Source organism: Oryctolagus cuniculus, chromosome 3, assembly GCF_964237555.1.
Source record: "Oryctolagus cuniculus chromosome 3, mOryCun1.1, whole genome shotgun sequence".
In the NCBI taxonomy this organism is placed as follows: domain Eukaryota; kingdom Metazoa; phylum Chordata; class Mammalia; order Lagomorpha; family Leporidae; genus Oryctolagus; species Oryctolagus cuniculus.
In genome coordinates, this window is record NC_091434.1 from 151,423,849 (window position 1) to 151,449,115 (window position 25,267).

The following is a 25,267-nucleotide window of genomic DNA, read 5'->3' on the forward strand; positions in this document are numbered from 1 at the left end:
TTAAATCATTTTTCATTTTAAATGATTTTTGTCTAGTTTCATTCCTCAAAATCCTCAAGGCCCAATGCTTACATTGTGTCCTTCCTTTTAGTATCACTTCATTCCTCTTAATTAACTCCCAGCTGTCCCTCTATGACCAACACATATTTTTAAACCACAGCTTCTTTCTGATCTACCCAATTCAAAATCCTAAAATCTGAACTTTCTCTCACGTAACTCATGAATGGTACTAGTTTTCAAACCCTCATTTTATGGCTCACGCTTTATCCATTCAGCAGTGCATCCCACTAATCTCAAGTTATGAACAGTTTCCTATCACCACATATGCAATACATAATATGTATTGGCTTAATACATACAATACATAATATGTAATATGGCTTCTACCAACAGATTTCAGACTCCAGTGGGAGAGAAGATTGTTTCTATGGGGAATCTGTGAACCCATATATGGGAATCATTTTATAAATAATAAAATGTAAGCATTTTCATAATGTTTATCCTGGATAGTTGAATATTTATTATATGCCAGGCTTTAAGCCAAATATATATCATAATAATACCAAGAGCAGTATCTTAAATTATCTGTATCATAAGTCTATAGTGTAGGTGTTATGCTTGCTTTTAATATAAAATAATTAAAATCCCAATGAATGAATTAATTATCTCTAAATCAAATAGTTTATAAATAAATAGAAGACTGGACTATCTAAGACACAAAGAATCTTTACTACCCACTCTAATGAGGAAAGGCCTGTGCCCTAAATGCTTTTAATCTCATGTGTTTTGAATACTCAAAAGGGCTGGAAGCCATCAGACAATATTTTTCTCAGTTCTATTCTTTCCCATTGATATTTTATGCACCCCAATTGTGCTCAGCCCTTCAGTAAGTATCAAAAACCAGCATACCCTCTAAAGCACATTTACAGCCCAAGCCCTCTCCAGTACCTTCCTTGCAGCAGCCTGAATTATTTTTCTGTTCATCCAAACACTATAGGACTAATACACTGAGCACTAAATTTCCTAATTTAATTATATTTATTGTTTTATTATTCTTCATTTCTATTCACTCAGCGGGAGACAGAAAACCATGGTTTATACTCACTGTGTTCCTGAAAATGAATTATTTATGAAACCCTGAGAATTTTCTGGAAATAAATGTATAAAATCTCCCAATATCATTGCAATTACAGAAAAGGAAAGGAAATCTCAGATATAGTCTCATTTTATATTTCCAAATAGTCAGTACAAAGTATCAAAAAAAAAAACAAAACTGTAATCCTTACTTGTGTGTGCAACAAATAACATATGTAATGCAAGTTTTAAGAGAAGCTGAGGAAAGTTTTTGAATTGTTTGGATCCTCTGTTTTGCTTTTCCTGTGAAGAAATTATTGTGACTCTCAAATGGTAAAAGTGAGCAAGAGACTCAGAATGACTGCAGACATAAAAGGAAGACAAACTTCAGGTATAAAGAGGAGCTCTGTAGGGGCGCCCATGCCACACAGTGCATGCACACTGGAAAAACCGGCATTCGAAAGCTTATTTTCTTTCCTTCTGGCTGTTTATTCATTTAGATGCAATAAATCAGATTTTTCCAGTTGTATGGCGCACACTATTGAGCTCTGTCTAACTTTATTTTATTTGCTAAAGCGGAGCCATGGGATTTGAATGGCAAACACTGAACACAGAAATCCCGCTGTGTTATTATTGTTATTATTATTTTCGTTCTATTATGAGTGAATAAAAATAATGTGTTGGGTTGGAGTGGAAGATCCCTTGTCCTTGGCAAGCAAGCTTATAACACAAATAGAAAAGAAAAAATGCACAGCAGAGAATGGTAACTCATAAATACTTTGTGATATACAATTTACATGCACATGTGATCTCTTTAGTACTAAATTTATAACAATAATTATTAATGTGAATGCTGAAACAGCTAGTGGAGCCATCAAGTTTTTGATAAAAAGGTCACAATAAAACATTATTGGAACTTTTTTTTTTAACTGAATAGACTATTTTCTAACTTTAGCAAAGAGCACTAAAAAGCAGTAAGAAAACAAGTTTGTTAGAAGATTATTTTTATACATTTCAAAGCTGAATTTCTACGTACCTTATTTTATTGCCTACAAGTTATAAAGTTTAAATTCAGTACTTAAGGTGGTTTCATCTCCAAACACTGAAACAATTCCAAAATGCAGTTGCTCACCAGTTTTAACTTCGAAGGTTCTATAACCTGCACAATAGCAATCGTTTTCTCTTTCTCCTTCATCATTTTCTTTTCTTTAAACTTGCAAACAATCCCCGGAGACGTGAGCAGAAATCTCTGCACTAACGTGAACTTTGGTTCTTCCTTGGACTTTAAGACTAATCTGGTCTAGATTGTGACTGACAAAAGCTTGCTCATGGGTGTTATGCAGTCCTTTTAAGTTCCATCCAAGCATGGGGGTTGTTAATATTTACTCAGTCCTTGTCTCTGGAATGGTCTTGAACTATAACAGTTTACTTAGATTGCCAAATGCCACCAGCATTTACAGACGTCTGATGAAAAAATACCTACATATGTTAAACGAAATGAATTACTGTGCACAACCACATCTCAGAAAGAAAGAGGTAAAACTGAGACAGATGGGTGAAAATGATAGTGAGACACATCTAAAATCAGAGGCTGAAAAATCATTCTGCTGGGGTGGGAGTTCACATTGGCCTCAGGGCCTTTCACAGCCCTCCACAGCAGTCACTTCTACGCAGTGACTGCCCTCTCCCACCTGCTGACACAGTGCAAGGGGTGGGGTTGTTGCCTTTGGTTTCTTTCTGGGCTGGATTCAAGCCCCATTTCTATTGTTCCATAATGTATGAAGTTGGGCAAGTTATTGAACTTTTCTCCAAGCCTCTTTCCTCACTTATAAAATGATAGTAGGTCATAATAATCTCAATCTCACAGGTTTGTTGTAAAGATTGAATGCAATTTCCCCACAAAGCCATTGTTCAAAATCTGCGTCACGTAGTAAGTACCTAGTGCTTGTCAGCTAATGTTATCACTGTCATATTCTGGCTGCTGCTGCATTTTTTCCATTAACAGTACTCCAAGGTAAAATGTATCATATGTGTAATTATTTATGTGTGAATTTTAGAGTAATTTATTTAGTATGTATTTCCTGAGCACCAGTGCTGGGCCAGGCACAGATCTGGGTAGTAAGAATCAAATAATAAAAGGTTCCTGTTCTAGGCTCCAGAGACAAAGGAATGTTAGAAACACAGGGAGTTTATAATCCTAAAATGGGAGCACACAATAACTAGGTGAACAAAGTAAGAATAAGTTAATGTTGGTACTCTATTCATAAGTGTGAGAACATGTATAAATTAAGATATTGCCTTTGCAAGTCATGGTGGGGGCCATTTGGCTGGGATAATTGTGGAGGGCCTCTCTGACAAGATGACGTTGGCTGAAGCTCTGAATCATGAAGGGCAACCATGCAAAGATCCGGGATAAAATTACTCTAAGCAGCAACAGCAAAACGGGGTTCAAAGGTTTTAAGACGATGCTCTGCTTGTCATGTTCAGGGAGCAGGAAGAAGGCTGTGGAATTCAAAGTCAAAGAACTTCTAATTGTGATAGAGCGCCTAGATTTTTATCCTGAGTATCTTATGAAATTAACAAATGTTAACCTCAGAAAAATAGGGTCTGATCATTGCTTTAGGAAGAGCATTCTGGCTGCTTTATGAAGAACTGTAAGGGGGCAAGAAGTAGTAGGGAAGCAGTCAGAGCCTATGGTTTGTTTGCAAGTGTGAGACCATCTTAGCCTAGGAAAGAGTTTTATGGAAAAAGATGGTGAGGAGACAAATTCTGGAAGTCTTGAAAGCTAAAAGAAAGACATACTGATATATATGGGTGTGGGAGTAAAAAAGAGAATAGCAAAAAATTCTAGAGCAGCCCAAAGCAGATTTCAGTGGGAAAGCAAATGCTTTTTTTCAGCCATATGAATCATGAGGTGTCTGTTTGAAGCACGCAAGGTTTCAAGCAAGCAATGGGATAGGAGTCTGGCACACATGGGAGAGGTCTTGACTGCAGATGGGTTGAGACAATTGGTAGAATATGTATAGATATGAGAAAATGGCCAATGACTTTTGACAACTGTTAGAGGAAAAAGAACCAGCAAGGTGTGTGCAGCACCTGGACAACATAGGGCCGCCTAATCCAAGACAGTAACTCAAGGAAAAGGAAGTGTTCCACTGATGTCAAATGCCGCTGAGAAACCAAGTCATATGAGAATGGAGAAATTACTGTTGGCTTTGCAATAACTGACTTTTAGAATTCGGAGCACAAAACCTCTACAGAAGAGACTGAGAGGTAAGAAGTGTAGAAGCAGGGATAAAATGGAGGCAATGGTGTCTCTTGCCTACAGGAGTCAGGTAATAACATAGAAGCCAGAGAAGAAATGAGCTCGAAATGGAGTTGTTTGGCTTGGTTTGATCTGTAATAGATATTACGAAGAATTACTATAAAGACAGTATTTCAATTCAATAGATCGGCACATAGGAAGGTAAGTAATGGATCCAGGTTATAAATGTGGGGCTGACTTTAGAATGCTGAGCTAGGAGAATTATATTATTGTAGCAGCATAGATACAGCAGAAAAATGAAAACAGATGTAGATGATTTAATGGAATTGCTGCTACAAAACTAATGAGGAAGTTCAAATCTGACTGCAAATATTTTCTACCTCTGAAATATATCATGAAAAATAAATCCTCTGAAAATTGGAGAATAAATGTGGAATCTTGGTTATTTGATGAGGAAGAGATATAAATCAATAGTTGTTCAATTAATGAGAATTTTGTCAAGAAGTACCAAATGCCAGTACTAACAAGATATATATATAAAGAAGTTAACATACTCATTGGGCTGAATGTTTCTTGCACTTTGGTTCCTTGTAGTCCAGCTTCTGTAGTTTTGCAGTAAAAACTAATTGCTTGGACAGGTGGCTAATTCTCTTGACCAAATAGAAAAAGAGAGATAACGTCAGCTTAATTATTCAGAGTCTAGTCTCTAATCACTCAGCACTCATTTCCGGGTCTGAAATGCCCGGGCAAATTGATCTTTAAAAATCTTGAATTACTTTATTCAGCTGATAAATTTGCAGAACCAACAGAAGCAGTCCACCCTCTCCCTCAGTTTCCATGAACAACTTTCCCACCAACAGAAACTACGTGACTTTCAGATCTTGGTCCTGGGATAAATCATAGCTGAGTGATCTCCAAGCTTTTCTGCTCAGGTCTCAGCAAAAGAGTTTCAAAATGCCCAACAGTACACTTAACAGATTGCCCTTGAGACCTTGTGTTATAGCCAGAGAAAATATGAAATACTTAGAAACATATCATGTAGTAGGTGAAAATTTGATAACAATTACTATTGCTGATAAATACCCTCATTTTTGAATCTTACTGAAACAGACATGTGTTACTTTAGCCTGACTAGAACCCCTTCACATTTATTTGGGTAATAGGGCCTCTGGATTCTTGCTTTTAGTTTAAGTCATTTGCTACATGGGGCTACACAGTAGGTAGGGTGGGCTGAAGACCCAGAGAGATGGGCTGGATCTGTGACAGAAATTGCTTAAACACAAATAATCTCAGGGTTTTTTCTGAAACTAAGGAGAAAAGCAGCTCTCTTTCTCTTTGGTTGCAATGATTGACTATGTGTATGCATTAGGATATATTTGGTTATGAGTACCAAAAAAATCCACAGGCCAGCCTTGTGTTGTAGTAGGTCAGCTACCACCTGGAATAACAGCATTCGATATGCGCGCTGGGTTGAGTCCCAGCTGTTCCACTTCGAATCCAGCTCCCTGCCAATGCACCTGGGAAAGCTGCAGAAGATGGCCCAAGTGCTTGGGTCCCTGTCACCCATGTTGGGAGACACAGAAGAAGCTCCTGGTTCATGTCTTCAGATCAGACTAGCTCAAGCCATTGTGGCCATTTGAGGAGTGAACCAATGGATAGAAGATTCTCTCGCTCAATCTCTCTCTCTCTCTCTCTCTCTCTCTCTGTAAATGCTGCTTTTCAAATAATAAATGAATCTTTAAAAAAAAACGCTGACACAATTAGCTTATAACATAAAGGAGGAAAATTATTCTCCAGGGACATATAAATTGTCTTTCTTTACATTTCTCTTCACTTTTTCTTTCTATTTCTTTCTCTTTTTTCTTTCTTTTTATAAAATTTTATCTAAGATTAAAATGTCATGTATTTCATATATACAGATTTAGGAACATAGGGATTCTTCCCATCCTATCCTTCCTCCCACCCACACACCCACCCTTCTTCCTTCTGCCTCTCCTATTCCCACTCATAATTTTTCAAAGGTCTATTTTCAATTTACTTTCTCGTAAGATTAACCCCACACTAAGTAGAGTTCAACCTTTGGCTGCAAATGGCTACAGCTGCTACATACCTCACATTATCTTATAACTTCATGGAAAGGTGAAAAACCTTCTCTTTCTTAGACTGAAGAAAACTTCCTAGCAGCACTCAGTGACCTGCTCCATATGCTAAAAGTGCAGCACAATCCCCCCCCCCCCCTTTCTGCAACTCTCACTTTCAAAATAAATAAATGAATCTGTAAAGGAAATGAATTTAAGCAACAACTTGAGTAAATCCAATAATTATGACTAGTGAAGGAAGTGAGACTTCCTTCTTCGAAAGAATATATTGGGGAAGGTGCTGTGGTGTAGAGGGTAAAGCCATTGCCTGCAGTGCCAGCATCTCATATGGGTGCCGGTTCATGTCCCAGCTGCTCCACTTCTGAGCCAGCTCTCTGCTGTGGCCTGGGAAAGCAGTAGAAGATGGTCCAAGTCCTTGGGTCCCTGCACCTGCATGGGGGACCTAGAAGAAGCTCCTGGCTCCTGGCTTCGGATCGGCACAGCTCTGGCTGTTGCGGTCAACTAGGGAATGAACCAGCAGATGGAAGACCTCTCTCTTTCTCTCTCTCTCTGCCTCTCCTTCTCTCTCTGTTTAACTCTGACTTTCAAATAAATAAATAAATCGTTTTTAAAAAGTGCAGCACAAGCCAATTCTTAAAGAAGTTTCCAGCAAAGGAAATGGGCTCACCAAGATTGGCTTAAATTCACCAGAAATGTTCTCTTCTTCATGAAGAAGTGACTATCTAAAAACAAACAACAACAAAAAACTGGGGTGGGAAAAAAATGTATGCATGGCTCAGTACAGGCGGAGAGTAAATGCCCAGCAACTGAAAATAAAGTCAGCCAGAAGCCTAGGGAGAGAGGCCCACGTGCAATATGACTTAGGCATTTTTAAATGACTTGAATCAATAAATCCCTTTCACACTAAAGCTTCATATGTTAGGTTCTACCACCTGCAACCAAAGGTTCATTGGCTAACATATGTACCCAAAGTGTTCTTCTGAATCTTAACAGGTCTTCATTTTTATCTACATGAACCAATAAAGTCCCTTGGAGTTTCCTACCTATAATCTATTAGCTGTGCTTATACAAGACTTTTTCTCTCTCCATCTACTTCTCTCTCTCTCTGTCTCTCTGTCTCTCTCTGTTTCCATTTTTTACTTTTTGCCCTATGTTTTTCTCTTGCTACTTTTCTGCTTTCACACCTCTCTTAAAATCTTACCTATACTTCCTGTGTGTTGAAGAGCATCTCTTTCTTTCATCTCTTTCTTTTTTGTGTCTGTGTTTTTGATTTGTTTAAATTTTAGTTTTGCTGCAAATATAGTGTTTTATCAAACTTTGTTGTCTTTGTTAAGCAAATCGTTGAGAATGATGCACTACTACAGGATCGATGGCCTTTGACTATTTCAAAATTTACTGTGTATTAGTGAAAGACATCTTCTCATTTGGAAAAAAGAAAAGATCATATTTTTCTAAAGCATTTTCCGAAATCCTCACATTTGCGTGGTTTCTCTTCATTCAAGTTCCAGAGGAAATCTCTGACCAGCATTTAAAATACATGCCTGAAATCTAGTAAGATATAAATTAACAGTCCTGGAGATCAATATTTTTAATTATGTCCATGATATAAAAATAGATACCAAAGCACAGGTTAAGTGATTTATATAATGTCTGGATTACACGTTGGGTGTAGCACCAAAATGCACACTCTCCCCCTGCATCTCACACACACTCACTGTGTTGTACCACTGAAGTGTTGTCCCTTGATGTGAGAACTGGGCCTCACTCATCTGAACCTCAGGTAATGTGACTAGAGTATTAAGCTTTACATATAATAAGTATTCAATAAATACCTAATCATTGAATTGTGCAGTTTTGTGGGTATATCTAAAATTAGCAATGGTCATTGATCATTAGCAGATAGTTCTTTATATAGCAGTATTTATCTTTCTAAAAAGTACAGTCTGCGTCACTATCATTCTTTTTTACCAAGTAAGCCATTGCATAATCTCTATAAAACAATCTCTGTCTAACATTATTTGACAAAGAATGTTTCAATATGTAGTTTCAATGCAATAAGTTCAACATACAAGAAAGAGAAGATTGCAGAAAATTAATATCACTTCCTCAAACCCAGATGTTGAATACTAGTTAAAATAGTATCCTCAAGCTGTTTAGTTAAATAGGGAGAAATTAAAATTAATAACATATTTATCTAGAGAATTATTCAGTTTTTAGGTATCTATGCTAGTTGAAATATGAAAAGAGAAAAGATAGAACTGGCATTCCATCCTGAAAAAAAGAAAGAAAAACTGAAACAAAATTCAGATTTTAAACCTCATCTGAACTTTAGCAGATAATAGTCCTTTTAATGACATATGAGGAGGTCCTGTCTGCCGAGAAAAAGGATGAAAAAGGTACTTCTCCCATCTGATAGTCTATTTGGAAATTAATAATAAGAAGAAAGATGTTTTCACAAATTGGTTCTTAGCCCATTGATATACTGATTAGTATCCTACAGCACAAATTATAGGCACAGTTTCCTTTATTTATGAAATGTATGAAGTAGCAAAGCAATTAAAATTTCTCATATTGTTTTTCCTATGTTTTCCAAAAGGTCCTGAACCATACATAAAAAATAACATTCCTTCAAAATGTGTGGAAAGTACCTACAGGTAAGTACTTTTACAGATAATATTTTTTGTGTGATAAATAAATGAACAATGAGGAGATGACAATAATCAAACAGGAGATAAACTATGCCCCCTTCTTGATATTATTCCAAGAATTTGTACTAATTTCAACACAGAAGTCTTTCTATTACCTGTAAAGCAGGGTGAGGCCTGTTTTACCTTTTCTTAGTTCATCTTTAAACTCTGGTTATTGGCTCAGAAGTAAATTTATATTTTTCATTATAGTAATATGTTTTTCTTCCACAAAGGTGTAGAACTTCTGAATCTGACCTCCATTAGTATGATAAAATAATCCAAATTATAGTCCTGACCTTATGAAGATGCTTGATTACATGCTGTGATTCCAATGGGCAATCTGAAGATTAAAGAACTCATAGAAAATTCTATACCATATTAAATATATGTGTATATGTTTAATGTAATATAATTATACATAATATATAACTTAATACATGTAATATATATAAACATGTATATTGAGTTTGGAAAGATAGATTACAGATAGATATGCAAAATAGAAAATAGTATACTACAGACCCCGTAATCTTCTTCAATAATATTGTATAACCTTTTTTCTGCACCAATAAATCTTTTCTAATATTCATCTGATAGCTTGTGCTTATTCTGGCAAAAGTTCAGAAGAAAACATCACTTGCTAACCAATGAAAATTTCTTATTTATCATCACTGGCTGTTATTTATTTCTCTCTCATTGACCTCCTTAGGATCTGGAAACACTTACTGGTCTTTGCATTAGCAGAGAGTCTGTTCCTTCCTCTTTAAAACTCGATTCCATACCGATTATATCCTCAATAATGTTCTCCATCTAGCAAAATATAATGAATTTAGAATGTTGCGCATAATGATAAAACTTGTGCTTTAGTCTGAAATAAAAAAGAAAAACTCTAGTAATCTTTAAGTCTTTTAAACAATGTAAGTGGAGGTTATAGTTGTAGCAAAATCCAGAATATTTTAGAACTGAAAATGAAGTGATCCTGATACACTTTGATTTGTTGCTTTGCTTTGCATTTGCATCTAAGGGCTGACCAGGGACAGCTGGGCAAGGTACTCCAGGCTTGAAAATCAGTACTTTACATATGTAAAATGATTATCACAAAGTACTTCAAGGCAGAGTTAGAGTTAACATGTAGAGAGATGGCTTCCTACAACTTTATGTTTCTTTCCTTTTTTAAAAAAGATTTTTTTATTTATTTACTTGACAGGTAGAGTTACAGACAGTGAGAGAGAGAGAGACGGAGAGAAAGGTCTTCCTTTTGCCATTGGTTCACCCTCCAATGGCTGCCGCTGCCAGCCCGCTGAGGCCGGCGCACCGCGCTGATTCGATGGCGGGAGCCAGGTACTTATCCTGGTCTCCCATGGGGTGCAGGGCCCAAGCACTTGGGCCATCCTCCACTGCACTCCCTGGCCACAGCAGAGGGCTGGCCTGGAAGAGGGGCAACCAGGACAGAATCCAGCGCCCCGACCGGGACTAGAACCCCGGTGTGCCGGCGCCGCAAGGCGGAGGATTAGCCTAGTGAGCCGCAGTGCCAGCTTTACAACTTTATGTTTCTTTTAAAAGTTTTTAATGGAATCTTACAGGTAGGTAGATATCCAAACATCAGTAATCAAATTTTAGCTGAAAGTCCACATGGGTGTAGACTACGTGGAAAATATTATTCTACCTTCTCTAATGACCAGTAACAAAAATAATAGCAAGAACAATAATCATAGACATCTTAAATAGTAACAATAACTAATACAGACATAATGCACAAGATGTGCATGGCACTGTTCTAAACTTCACAGCAACTCCATGAAGTGGGTATGTTATTAGATGAGGAACTGAAAGAAGAAGAAGTACAATATCTTTTCCCTGGTTATATTTTTAGTGAATGGCAGAGGTAGATTGAAATTTGGCTCTGTGACCCTAACCTCTATTAGCTTTCTAGTCCATCTCTCAACTCCTTTCTAAAATAGCCTTTCATTCTGTATGTTTGCTGGAGAATATTTTAGAAGAGCCGCAGCAGCAAGAGCAGCCCCTGTATTGCCCAGTGGAGTTTCTGTGGATTTCTCTCAGGCCACTGAAGAGTTCCCTGTAAGCCCTACGGTAGCACTGAAGAGTTTTTTTCTGCCTAACTCTCTCATTCACCTTTTATCAACACCTGCCTCATTTTCTGTTCACATCATTCTTTTGCCCATCTCTATTCTTTGTGCATGCTATCCATATGGCTAAACTGTCTATTAGCCATTTTCCTCTTTCTTATTGTGAATATACTTCTAGGTAAGAATATCACTTCTGTGTTCGGGTCCATACCACTGCACATTCTACATAATATAATTCTTTGTAATTTTTTTCCTCTCTCCTTCCACGTGGAGCCCCTAGCATGTGGCAATGACAGTTTTTCTGATGAAGGAACAAATGAAGTCTTATTTATAGTTCTAAATTCTCTCCTGAGAGCTAGATTTTATCTCTCAAATGTCCTTTGAGCTTCTTCTTTTGGATATCTTAAAAATTATACTCATTATTATTTCTATGTCAACCTTTATACTCCTTCTGACTACCCTGTTTCTGTTTACAGTCCTCATTTACATTATTTAGCATGAAAAGCTCAAAAAATGAGGCCAGCATTGTGGCACAGCCACAGCCAGTGACGCCAGCATCCTATACACGAACTGGTCTCAGCTGCTCCACTTCTGATCCTGCTCTCTGCAAATGCAACTGGGAAAGCAGGGAAGATGGCCAAGTGCTTGGGCCCCTGCCACCCACGTGAGAACTTGGATGGAATTTCAGCTACCTGATTTTAGCCAGGCCCAACCCTGACCATTGCAGACATTTGGTAGCAAACCAGAAGACATTTGTAGGCAGAAAACCAATTATTTGAGCCCTCACCTGCTATCTCCCACATTAGCAAGAAGCTGTAGGTCAGAGCTGAATATCAACCTAGGTACTCTAATGTGAGGTACAGATGTCTTAACCAGCCTAATGACCACTAGGCTAAACACTCACCTCTACTTCTTTATTCTCCTATCACCAGTTGTCTTCATTTTGGCTATCATTCGATTTTATTGTAATATATTCTCATCTATTCACATGGTACCAATCCTCATATCAAGTATTTTCTACTCATCTGGCATTAAAGTGACTCTGAGACACAGCTTTGATGATGACACTTTTGTACCCAGAAACTTACTCCTGTGTGCACTCTGAGAGTCACCTACTAAATGTCACTCTACCCCTTCTTTATTGAAATGCATTAATTCTGGCCGGTGCTGCAGTGCGGCTCAATATAGGCTAATCCTCCATGTGCAGCGCCGGCACCCCGGGGTTCTAGTCCCAGTTGGGGCGCCGGATTCTGTCCTGGTTGCGCCTCTTCCAGTCAGGCTCTGCTGTGGCCCGGGAGTGCAGTGGAGGATGGCCCAAGTCCTTGGGCCCTGCACCCACATGGGAGACCAGGAGGAAGCACCTGGCTCCTGGCTTCGGATCAGCGCAGTGCGGGCCGTGGTGGCCATTGTGGGTTGAACCAATGGCAAAGGAAGACCTTTCTCTCTGTCTCTCTCTCTCATTGTCCACTCTGCCGATCAAATAAATAAATAAATAAATAAAAAGAAATTCATTAATTCTGGTTGGTGCAGCAATGTGCCCAGAAAAAGGGAAACATTTTTCACGGCTCTGTATCATCTAAGCATGATTAAAGATAATTTTTACTAATAAATAATAAGCACAAATCTATTGTAGATTTCTGGGAGACTTTTCCTTTTTTCTCATAGAAACTTTTTCTTTCTTTCCTCCTCTCCATCCTATATGGTTTGAGATCAAGATGCTGAAGATAAGCAGTCATCTTGTAGCAGTCATCATGAGGTATCCGTGAGTAAAAAAGCCACAGGGTAATGGAGAAAAATGGAGCAGGAGGCTGGAACTATTTTGATTTCACAGAGACCAGGAACCTGTACCAGATGGATTCTGAGTTTCTCTATTTCAGGTGAGTTGCTTCATTTTAAAAATGGAAGAAAGAGTACTGAACTGTTGTGTTGTTTTAAAGATTAGACAAATTAATCTGAACAAAACATTTTTAATAGCACTTGACACTCAATATGGACTCTGAGTTTTGTTTACATTGCTTTTAATATCCTATGTAGGTAATATACAATATGGAACTGTTATGGGAGGAAATAAATTCTCCTTTAGTCAAATCACTAGAGTTGTGTTTCTTGTCCACGAATCTGATACAATCTAACTGACAGAGATCCTCACCATTTGGGGATAATGGTCTAAATACCCGAGTCTACATTTAAGGCTTTCAGTTCACCTTAATTCTCCTTTCCAGTTTCTGTCCTTTATGTGTCTCTATGTCATCCTCAAACACACTACATGCTTGTCTACTCTGTACCACTGCATAGAGTGGCTTGTTGCAGCCATGAAATCCACACTTGGGATGTCTGTGTCCCATATCACAGTGTCTGCTTTGAGGCCTGGCTCCTCCGCTTCCTGTTCATTTTCCTGCAAATGTGTACCTTGAAGGGCAGCAGATGATGGTTCAAGTACTTGGATCCCTACCACCCATGAGGGAGTCCAGAATGGAGTTCCTGGCTCCTGGCTTTAGGCTCTTGCTTTTGTGAGCATATTAAGGAGTAAACCAATGGATAAGAGTCTCTATCATCTATCTATCTATCTATCTATCTATCTCTCCACCTTTCAAATAAAATGAAAATAAATTAAAGCTTTAAAATATATAAAATGTATCTTGTGCCATCTTTGCAGTTGATATACATATATTTTAGTGCCCAACCCAAGTATTGCCTCTGTCAGGATATCTTGAGATCTCAAACTGCAAGAATTGCCATTTATTCTTATTTTTTAGAATGTTATGATTTCATTCTCATATTGTATAAGTTCCCTATCTGCCACATTAGATGACAATATCTTTGAACTGAGATATAATTTTCTGTTTTTCAATGTTTCCACCATATTACTTAATGCATCACTACATCAATAACAGGAAATAGAGACATAACGTTAAAATTGGTACTCACAGTTCAGTGACTTTTAAATTTGTCAAAATACACACTGATTATTTGGCAGAAATTTGTCTTAAGGGCTGGAGAAACAAATATGAATAAGGTCTGATTTTTCATCAAGAATTAACAAACTAATGGATAAGAAAAATAATGAAAAATAATTAAAGCATAGGGTGTGCTGTGATAATGCCGTAAGTATAATTGTTAACCATGTGGTTTAGATGTTGCTGTAAAATGCATTCCTAGGCAGAAAATAACTAAGGAAAACACCCTGGAGAAGAAACCCAAAATGATTCTTGAAGGATGAGTTGGAATTATCTAGCAAATGACAGACATTGAGAGAATAAGTAACAAAAAGATGTAAGGAGAAACTGGCCACCATGAGAACTGCTGAGGCACAGAGCACCCTGGGGATGCTAAATGGCAAGTCTGGGGAGCAATGGCTAGTGTGAAATGGCCCTATGTGTTATGAGTGTACATTCCATATAGCCCAAAAAGACCCATGCAATAAAACGGTGTTTTGATATTTATTTCTTTGTCTCAAAGATCTTTAATTGCCAATTTCTTCCACTTTTAGAATTATTTATGTATTACGCTTATTTTAGAGAAAGTGGGGAGAGAGCTCACATATTCTGATTTATTGCTCCAGTAGCTTCAATAGCTGTGGCTGGGCTAGGCTCAAGCCAGGAGCTAGGAACTCTATCCATTTAGTCTCCCACGTGGTGGCAAGAACTTAACTACTTGAGCCATCACCCGCTACATTTCCAAGTTTGCAGTAGCAGGAAATTAGAATCAAGATCACAGCAAGGACTGGAACCCACGCACTCCAGTGTGTCCCATCTGGAGTCACAAACCGTTTGGCCAAATGCTTATACTTACAAAGTTATTCCTAATTCCAATCACCAAATACTGAATCTAAGGATGTCCTCACAGACTTAACCTGTGGTAGCTATGATTTCTGGGGTCTTTGAATTGATCAAATGTTCCATGTTGTCACGGATGCACAGGTTTAGAAGAAAGAAACACCAAAAATGCAACAGCCACCATTTCCTAAGTTCCCACTCTATCTCTGTGTTAGGAAACTTTAAAATATGAGCATCCAAACAGCATTTCAAAGTGTAGAAATTTGGATGAGAACGGTTAAGGACTGATACCACTTAGCAAATACACTATTCTATCTGTGCCCCAAGATGGCATGATTTCCTGCTTTGAGGCATGCATTTCTAGCACTGATCAAAGAATATTGGGAAATTTCAGTAGCACAGGTTATATCCCAGCCATTCAGGATAGACAGCTGTGAATGATGCACTATGTGAAAATGTGTACATAAGTTAAATTCAAAGAGACTACTTGCTAATCAAAACTATCACTGACTGAGTAAAACTATGACTAAATGGAATTAATGATTGTTGGAAGAGACTTTTGTATACATATTTTCAATAAAGTGGTTAAAACAATGGAAACATTTTGTCTTCAGGCTTGTTAACATTGTACCTGGGCCACTGCACCTGTTGGATCTTTCAACCTTTCCAAGACTTGGGACTGTATTTAATTGAGACCAACTAAAGGACCCCTAAGAATACACAAATTTCCTTCATATTTACAAATGTACTATAAAATCAAGGTAGGATGTATTCCTAAGGAACAAACAAAAAACCCAGAAAACTGTTATATGTTCCTTACCAACTCAACTTTTAGAAAGTAGATTTTACAAGTTGGGTGATAAGATCTGAGTTTTACCTAGGACTGGCATATTCATATCCTTGTAGATGGGATTTTTCCTTTAAAAATCAATCTCCACACAGGGAAATGAACTTTGGAAGAGGTGGTTGTAAGATAAATTGTATTGGGTGTAGTTCTAATATTTACTGTTCAGATGATTTTCATCCTACATATATTTTTATGATTTTTGTAAAGTGAATAGAGTATTTCACTCTACATTTCTTAGTTTTTAAAATTCTTTATATATCTACTGCAGAAAAGCTTAAGTAAATATACATGTAGAGATTTACATTCAGTTTTGTATTTCAATGAGTCCTATTTGTGGGTTGTTTCATATTTCATTAAACAATGCAGCAGGTCCTTATTGTTCTCTCTTTTCCAGATTAACATAAAATTTGTAAAAATAAAATCTTTCTCCATAATTTGGAACCCAACTAATGGGATTCTGTGCACTTTTTTTTTTTTTTTTTTTGTGATTGGAGGCTACAGACTTAATAACTAAAAAGTAGGGATCTGAAATCAAAACTAATCCTCTGGAATTTACATTGGGAGATTAAACCTGGGAGGTCGTAGGACTATGGCTCCATCTAAGAAAACTGGAAAGAAAAGAAAAAAAAAAGAAAGAAAAGAAAAGAAAGCTCAGCTATAATGTAGTCTTTCTACATTGAGATACTGAAGGAAATCTTTTTCCCATTTCTATTCATTCTTCAATATTTTTTGAAGGCTCATTTACAAGCAAGTCACAATAAATGTAAACTCCATAGAACTAGACACTCTACTTTTGTATGCTCAACTCCTGTAAATTCCTATTACCTGGTAAATGGGACAGAAGTATCTGTTGAAAACAGAAATGAATGTATAGGCAATCAGAAGAAGAAATTTTAAATATGGTTCCATAAAATATTAAATGCAATAAGATTATTAGTCTTATTCTAATGAACACCTGTAAAGCACAAATTTACTACTATTTAAATAAGTTCTGTGTGTTTTATTTAGTGAAAAAATTGGATAAATATTTCAACTAACATTATCTGAAAATCTTCACACTTAGTAGTGAATGTTCTAAACACAATTTACTATTAGTGTCTATTTTGACTCATTTTGATATGTAATTGGCATGAGTATAAAAATGAGTTGCTAAAAAATTATGTATGGTGGCCAGTACCGCGGCTCACTAGGCTAATCCTAGAGAAAGGAAGACCTTTCTCTCTGTCTCTCTCACTGTCTAACTCTGCCTGTCAAAAAAAAAAAGAAAAGAAAAAATTATGTATGGTAATTAATATATAATTAATGGTTGCAAGTTAATTAGCTAACATATTCCTTTTATCAAGTTAATTTGCAATTGGAATGTTTATTGTAAAGATGTTGACTTTAATTTTTTCGAGTGTTTTACTCAAAACACAAGGCTATAATCTCCATTAGACATACATGCCATTCTGCATGGTCATCTTCTTTCCCAAAAGTTAGCAACTTGGTGATGGGGTTTCCTGTGAAGCCTGCATCAAAATCTGGAGTTGGGTATCCATTCTGCACCAGCAGAGCACCGCTTGACGCTGGAGGGTGTGGCCGCTTGAGAGTCTGATTGATGATCTGGTGATCAAGAGTCATGAAAGGTTTTACTTGCTGTCTCTGCGCTTTGTGTGACTGTTGCCTTGTTGGACTTTCCAGGTGTGCTGGAACCTGAAACCAAAACAAAACAAAACAATGTGGGACATCACCTATTTAATTAGCTTCCCTATCAACAATGGAACTATGAAAGCAAACACTGTAACATCCATCTACTTTCTCTTAAACTATAGCCTATGCTTCTCTTATAGGTAGGCTATAGTTTTTAAAAGGCAATTTAACTTTTCTAATCCAGTAAATATGAAGGCAACTGGCAGGCAACACTACATCATAGGCTTTTTTTTTTTTTTTACAGGCAGAGTTAAACAGTGAAAGAGAGAGAGCCAAAGAGAAAGGTCTTCCTTTTCCGTTGGTTCAGCCCCCAAATGGCCGCAATGGCTGGCGTGCTGTGCCGATCCTAAGCCAGGAGCCAGGTGCTTCCTCCTGGTCTCCCATGCGGGTGCAGGGCCCAAGCACTTGGGCCATCCTCCACTGCCTTCCTGGGCCACAGCAGAGAGCTGGCCTGGAAGAGGATCAACCAGGACAGAATCCGGCGCCCCAACCGGGACTAGAACCCCGGGGTACTGGCGCTGCTCGCGGAGGATTAGCCAAGTGAGCCGCAGCGCCGGCCACATCATAGGCTTTTAAAGGAAAACTTTTGCTAATCAAGTTTTTAAAATTAATAACCCTAAATAATAGGGATAATATATAATAAACATTAGAATACATATTATAATATATAATAATTTATGTGCTCTTTAAGACTGTAAGAAATGAAGCCTAAAATAATAAGAGAAAAACACTGCTGATTCACTGTTATAAATAATTTTTATATAATATCTATTCCTTGGTTGCTTTATATTATATATAAACATCCTATGGAATACAAATATAATCAAACATTTATTAAGAAAACTTTTAACTTATCCATGAAAGAATGAAACTAGAATATATGCACTACACATTATTATGACAGCCTTAGGGTGGTAAAATCTGTAGGTTTTGAAGTTTCTATATAGAGTCTAGTTATGTTGTATAAAAATCTTAATTTTAAACCTTTCCATATTTTCAGTTTATGATAACAATAAATTGGTAAAGTTATCTTCATAAATTGACAGAAAGAAGTATTCAAAAAAACCACCATTGCCATGTACTAACTAAATAATAATGATCCAGTCTTTTGAAATCTGTTTTTTAAAACAGAGTTAAAATTTGAACATCTTCATTCTAGTTGCCATGGTTAACGTTACACTATTATATGTAAAAGGATAATTTTAGGCATCTCAAGCTTTCCTTTAAAAGCCTGTGATGTAGTATTGCCTGCCAGTTGCCTTCATATTTACTATGCTGTGATATGGCTTTTAATACATTTTCCTCAAGTGGCCTATATATAAACCTTTTTAATATTTCCCTCATGTTAAACAATAGTAAAGATTGCTGTACAGTGCTTATTTTTCCTTTTATTTCAGTAACACAAACTACTCCTTAAATCCCTTAACATGCATTAGCCCAGATAAATAGCCTTTGCCAAGTATTTTGCATTTAAATTAGCTGGTTTGGGGTACAATATTGTAGTTACTTTAGTTTAATTCTGTTATGCTGACATTTTTAGCATTATTTTAATTGTACTACCATAAAATAATTTTTCAGTCATATAAAAAAGATTAAGATTGGTAATAAAGATTACACATATTACTAATTATATTGCTATGAGCTTTAAAGTTGTGAAATAACATTTCATTAAAATGCTAGTAGTGATTTTTCCTAGGGTAGAAATTTAGATTATCCCATGGTTTTAAGCTAATCCTTCTTAATCTGTATACATTTACAAAATATACATTATAGAACACATTTTCAATTTCACAAATCTGAATATTTCACACTGTATACCCACAAATACAAAATATCTTGTTCTAAGAGAAGTACATTGATTCAGAATTTACAATATTCATTAATTTTTCAGTCTTCATCCACTGACTCTAAAAACATTTATTGGAACCTTTATTTTTGCATTATAACCAGAGTGCAAAACAAGTTGCAGATGCGATCTTAGGCTTCTAGAAGTTCACAAACTATTGAGCAGTGTTAATATCACTGATAGCAACAACAACAACAATAATAATGAGCAACAGGTACCATGCACTGAGCTAAGAATTTCACAAACATTTTTTCATTTCACCCTTTTTAACACTTTAGGAGGTATCACTAATGTCTCTATCACAGCACATAGGTGAAGTCACTGAGATTTACAGAGGCTAAGTCTAAACGATATGCCTGCTGGCTCTCAGCTAGTGAGGATGGATCCAGAACACAGACCCCGCCTTCCTAAGCACTTCCATGCCAGCTCCTTAGTGAAGGATGGAAATCACTGAAGCACAAAACAAAAGCCAAGTAAAATCTGCAATAGGTTAAAATTCACCAAAAATCAGTGGTTAAGACATATTGGTGGACGGCGCCGTGGCTCACTAGGCTAATCCTCCGCCTGCAGTGCCGGCACCCCGGGTTCTAGTCCCAGTTGGGGTGCCGGTTCTGACCCGGTTGCTCTTTTTCCAGTCAAGCTCTCTGCTGTGGCCCGGGAAGGCAGTGGAGGATGGCCCAGGTCCTTGGGCCCTGCACCCGCATGGGAGACCAGGAGGAAGCACCTGGCTCCTGGCTTTGGATCAGTGCGGTGCACCGGCTGCAGCGCGCAGGCCACAGCGGCCACTTGGGGGTGAGTCAACGGAAAAAGGAAGACCTTTCTCTCTGTCTCTCTCTCTCACTGTCCACTCTGCCTGTCAAGAAAAAAAAAAAAAAAAGACATATTGGAAGAGAAATTGACTATAAGCTAGGTGTTGGAAGGAGAGATGCTCTTACACAGGAGACTTAAAGAAATTCTCAAGATGAAACAAGACAGGAAGTTGGGAGATAGACACAAATGTTTGTCATGAAAAGGACTCACATGAATGCTTATTCTTTCTGAAGTAAGAGTATAACTTCCTCTTCAGACCACTCCATGTACAGACAATAAATGTAAAAGAGAGTCAACTTTAATTTACCAAAATTGTCACATGGAACTATGAAGATTTAATGGGCAAAAGTGAGGACAGTCTCGGATCCTTCCTATACAACATTTAGAAAGTAAGCAGAAGAGTCTCCAAGCTTAGTGGAGCAGGGGAAGATACAATGGAGACTCCAAAAATCTGACTTTTCTAATCATGGACTTCTACCAGGACAATGGGACAATTCAATGTAAACACCAGTTAAACCATGAGCAACCACTTTTAAGTGACTTTTAAATTGCTTGATCCTAATGAAATAAAGTATCAATTGGATTTTCTCTTTTTTCCTGAATTTTCCAGTATTTTGAAGGATGTAATAATTGAAACTATATCTTTTTGTTGTCCATTATTTCATTTTTTCAAGAAATATTTTGGGGTACCAAACATACAGATACTTACTATTGTACTGAAAATAGAAAAGAGATTATGACAATATCTGCTCTCAAATGGCTTGTAGTCTAATCAAAATCTAGAATGGAAGAAAAAAACGCATTCTCCTGTGGAGTAATGGGTGCAGCTACCGCTTGCAGTGCCAGAACCCATCTGGGTGCCTGTTCAAGTCCCAGCTGCCCCTGTGCCCACGCAGGAGACCCAGAAGAAGCTCCTGGCTTCGGAACAGCATGGCTCTGGCCGTTGCAGCCAATTAGGGAGTGAACCAGTGGATGGAAGACCTCTCTCTCTCTCTCTCTCTCTCTGCCTCTCCTTCTTTCTCTGTTTAACTCTGATTTTCAAATAAATAAATAAATCTTTAAAAAAAACACATTCTCCAAGGGCAAGAACTTTCTCTTGCTGACCGCTGTGTTGACACACATTCTGTAAAAAGCCCAAGAACTGACGCACAGCAGGTACTTAAAATCATGCGCTTGTGTGAGTGAAGTAGATGAATGAAAGAATGCATCACTAGAGTATCATATATGAGTACTCTGGTAATCACAGAGAGTTTTGGAAATCTGTTAGAACAGATACACAATAATCAGAATATCAAGTCTTTACCTAGAAGGCTAGAGCAGCTATAGATTATGATTTGGTCCACTGGACTGTGAAATAAGTTAAGATCATTGAAACAAAATGAAATTTTAGTATTAAAAATAATAACTAAATCATATCATCAGAATTCTGAATTATATTTCTATATTATTACCATACCATGCTGCTATTATAAAATAAAAGTATACATAATAGAAGGCTTATTTACATCAACTTTTACTCAATACATCATGTCTGATCACTAGGAAGGCAAAGTAAAAGGTAAAAAAACAAACGAACAAAACACAAACAATAAAAAAACCCACAGCGCAAGCCTTAGAACCAGATTCTGATATGGCCACTAAGTTGGAATGATCAAACCAGGAATTTAAAACAACTATGATTAATGGCCCTAATAGATAAGGTACACAATTTGTAAGAATAGATAAGTACGGTAAACAGAGAGAAGGGGATTCAAAGAAATTACTGAAAGTAAATGCTAAAGATTTAAAAAAAAAAACACTCTAACAAAAATGAAGAATGCTTTGGTGGGCTGATTTGCAGACTGAGGAAATAATCTCTGAATTTGAGATTTCTCAATTGGAGCATCCAACACTAAAAAAAATCAATGAAAAAAAGATGATTGAGCAAAAAAAGAAAAGCATTCCCCAGAACTATGGAACAACTACAAAAGGTGTATCCTATACACAGTGGGAATGACAGAGGAAAAGAGAGAAAGCAATAGACCAAGATTGGAAACAATAATGACTAAGAATTTCTCCAAATTAATGTCATACACAAAAACACAGATCTAAGAAGTTCCGAGAACACCAAGGAAGATAAATACGAAAAACAAAATACAGCAAAATCTATTCTTGGACATTTTATGTCCAAACTGTAAAAAATCAAAAACAAAAATAAAATCCTGAAAGAACTCATAAAGGGAAATGCAGCTTACCTAAGGGGAAAATACTATTTAACACGTTGAGAGAGAGAAATACAAACCTAGAATTCCATACCTTCTGAAATTTCCATTCAAACATGAAAGGATTTACGGTTCTTCTCAATTAAAAATTGTAGGCCTGCCTTGGAAGAAATGCTAAAAGAAGTTCTTTGGATCGTGGGTAAACGATGTAGGTCAAAAAAGCTCAGGCCAATATAAAGAAAGGAAGAGCATCAGAAAAGGAATAAATTGAGATAAAAGGATTTTTTCAGATTTTTAATTATTCTAACTTGTTCAAAATAATAACATCAATAAAATATTTTTTAATTTCTTAAAAATATTTATTTATTTGACAGGCAGAGTAGCAGAGAGAGAGAGAGAGAGAAAATCTTCCACCCACTGGTTCACTCCAAAATGGCCACAAAAGCTGCTGGTGTTGGGCCAGGCTGAAGCCAGGAGACAGAAATTCCATCCAGGTATGTCATGTGGATGGCAAAGGCCCAAGCATTTGGACTATCTTCTGCTGTATTCTCAGTCACATTAGCAGGGACTTGGATTGGAAGTGGAGTAGCCAGGACTCAAACAACCACTCTGATAAGGATGCTGGCAGTGGTGGCTTAACCTGTTGCACCCATGCCAGGCTAGCAATATGTATCTCATTAGGTATATATATATAGATATAGATATATTATATATGAATGATTTTGTATGTGTATGTGTAAGTGAAATTAATGACAACAATAATACAATCAACAGGAGAAGGACATAAGATTATTTGGTTATCATAAGCTATTTGCATTACCCATGAACTGCTATAGTGTTATTTGAAATTGAACTTGGATTCATTGTAAATATCTATTACAAACTCTCAGGTACCTACTGAACAAAGTAAAAAAAAGTACAACTGATGTTATAGAAAAAGAGAAAATAGAATCAGATAAAGTGCACGATTAAAACAATATAAAGTAGCAACAGAGTGGAAGACAAAAACAGGAGTAAATAATAATGGAAACAAATACAAAATGGGAACAAATATGGAAGATAATAATCCAACCATACCAATAATCACTTTGAATATTAATGGTGTAAATATATCACTTAAAAGACCTAGGACAAGAAATCCACTTTAAAAATAAAGGCACATATAGATCAAAAGTAAAGATATGGAGAAAGATAGAGTATGCTAACACTAATCTTATATACCAACAATTAACAAGTGAAACTTGAAATTAAAAACACAGTGCCCTTTATACTAGTACTCAAATAAATCAAATACCTAGGTGTAAATCTAACAAAATCAGTAAAAAATGAAGAGAATTGCAAAACTCTAGTGAAAGAAATCAACAAATTAATAAATGAAGAGAAAGAAAGATTCAATATTGTTAAGATATCGTATCTTCCCAACTTGATCAACAAATTCAATGCAATCCTATAAAAATATCAGAGAGTTATTTTTAGGATATCAGCAAAACAATTCTAAAGCTTAGGCTGAGTTCATACTCAATTGATTCTGAAAAGTATATGCTCAGTGTATTCTGAAAAGATACAGAATAGCCAACACAATACTGGAGGATAATAAAGTTAGAAGACTACCACTATTCAACTTCAATACTTACTGTAAAACTATAGCAATCAAAATAACAAAGGATGAGCTGGCGTTGTGGTTGTGGCACAGTATGCTAATCCACCACTTGGGATGTCAGCATCCCTTATGGGTGCCGGTTTGTGTCCTAGCTGCTCCACTTCCAATCCAGTTTACTGCGAAAAGCAGCAAAATATGGCCCAAGTGTTTGGGTCCCCTGCCACCCATGTGGGAGACTGGGATGAAGCTCCAGGCTCCTGGCTTCGGCCTGGCCCAGTGCTGGTTTCTGAGGCCACCTGGGGAGTGAACCAATGGATAGAAGATCTCTCTGTATCTCTCCTCTCTCTAACTCTGACTTTCAAAATAAATAAATAAATCTTTAAAAAAATAAATAAATCACAAAAGAACAGACAATCAGTCAGTGGAACAAAACAGAGCCTCCACCCACAGAAACCAACCCACACAGAGTTTATCCAATCTTTGATAAACAACAAGGCAACACAATGGGGAAAAGATAGCATTTTTGACTAATGGTGTAGAAAGACTGGACACCCAGTTGCAAAACAATGAATCCCGACACAGACCTTATACTCTTCACAAAAATTAACCCACAATAGATCCAGACATGTAAAGCTCCTTAAAGATCAAATATGAGAAAATATAGATGACTTGGAATATAGTTATGATTTTTAGATCTAACATCAAAGATACAATCCATAAAAGAAAGAACTGACAAGCAGGATACTAAAAAAATTACAGTTTTCTACTCTGCAAAGTACACTGTCAAGAAAATATAAAGACAAGCCACAGACTAAGAGGAGAAAATTGCAAAAGATATATCTTATATCTATTATCAGATATATCTATTATCCAAAATATTTAAAGAATGCTTAAAAGTTAACAATAAAAAGGCAAGCGGCTTAACTAAAATATGGACCAAATACCTTACCAAACACCCCACAAACATCTCACAGTTTTGCAAATAAAGATATGAAAAGAGGCACCCACATTATATGTCTTCATGGAAAAACAAATTAAAACCATGATAATATCCCATTATATCTTCTAGAATGGCAAATATCTGAAGCACTATTATCACTAAATAATAGAAAGTAACAAGAACCCTCATTCATTGCTGGGCATGCTAAATTGTACAGCTATTTTCAAAGACAGTTTTGTGGTTTTAATCAAAGCTAAACATACCGTTATCATATAATACAGCAATTGCACCTTTGGTAATCAACCAAATGATTAAAAACATATCCAGTACCAGAATCATTATGTAG

The 25,267-nt window shown here is 36.8% G+C and overlaps 1 protein-coding gene across 5 annotated transcripts in view; it reads right to left on the minus strand.

Moving 5' to 3' along the window:
- Window positions 1–25,267, minus strand: part of TFEC (transcription factor EC) — an 81,623-nt gene that overhangs the window by 30,902 nt on the left and 25,454 nt on the right. The window contains exons 1-3 of one of the 5 annotated variants that reach the window (XM_051848897.2): window positions 24,016–24,148; window positions 17,276–17,527; window positions 9,852–9,935 (exon numbers count right to left, since the gene is read on the minus strand). In XM_051848897.2, coding sequence (XP_051704857.2) covers window positions 9,852–9,935; window positions 17,276–17,455 — 264 coding nt within the window. In that variant the 5' untranslated portion in view covers window positions 17,456–17,527; window positions 24,016–24,148. Of the gene's footprint in view, window positions 1–2,206; window positions 2,371–9,851; window positions 9,994–17,275; window positions 17,528–24,015; window positions 24,149–25,267 lie in introns of those variants that run through there. The other 4 variants (XM_017342725.3, XM_070071252.1, XM_051848898.2 and 1 more) reach the window with 4 other exon arrangements.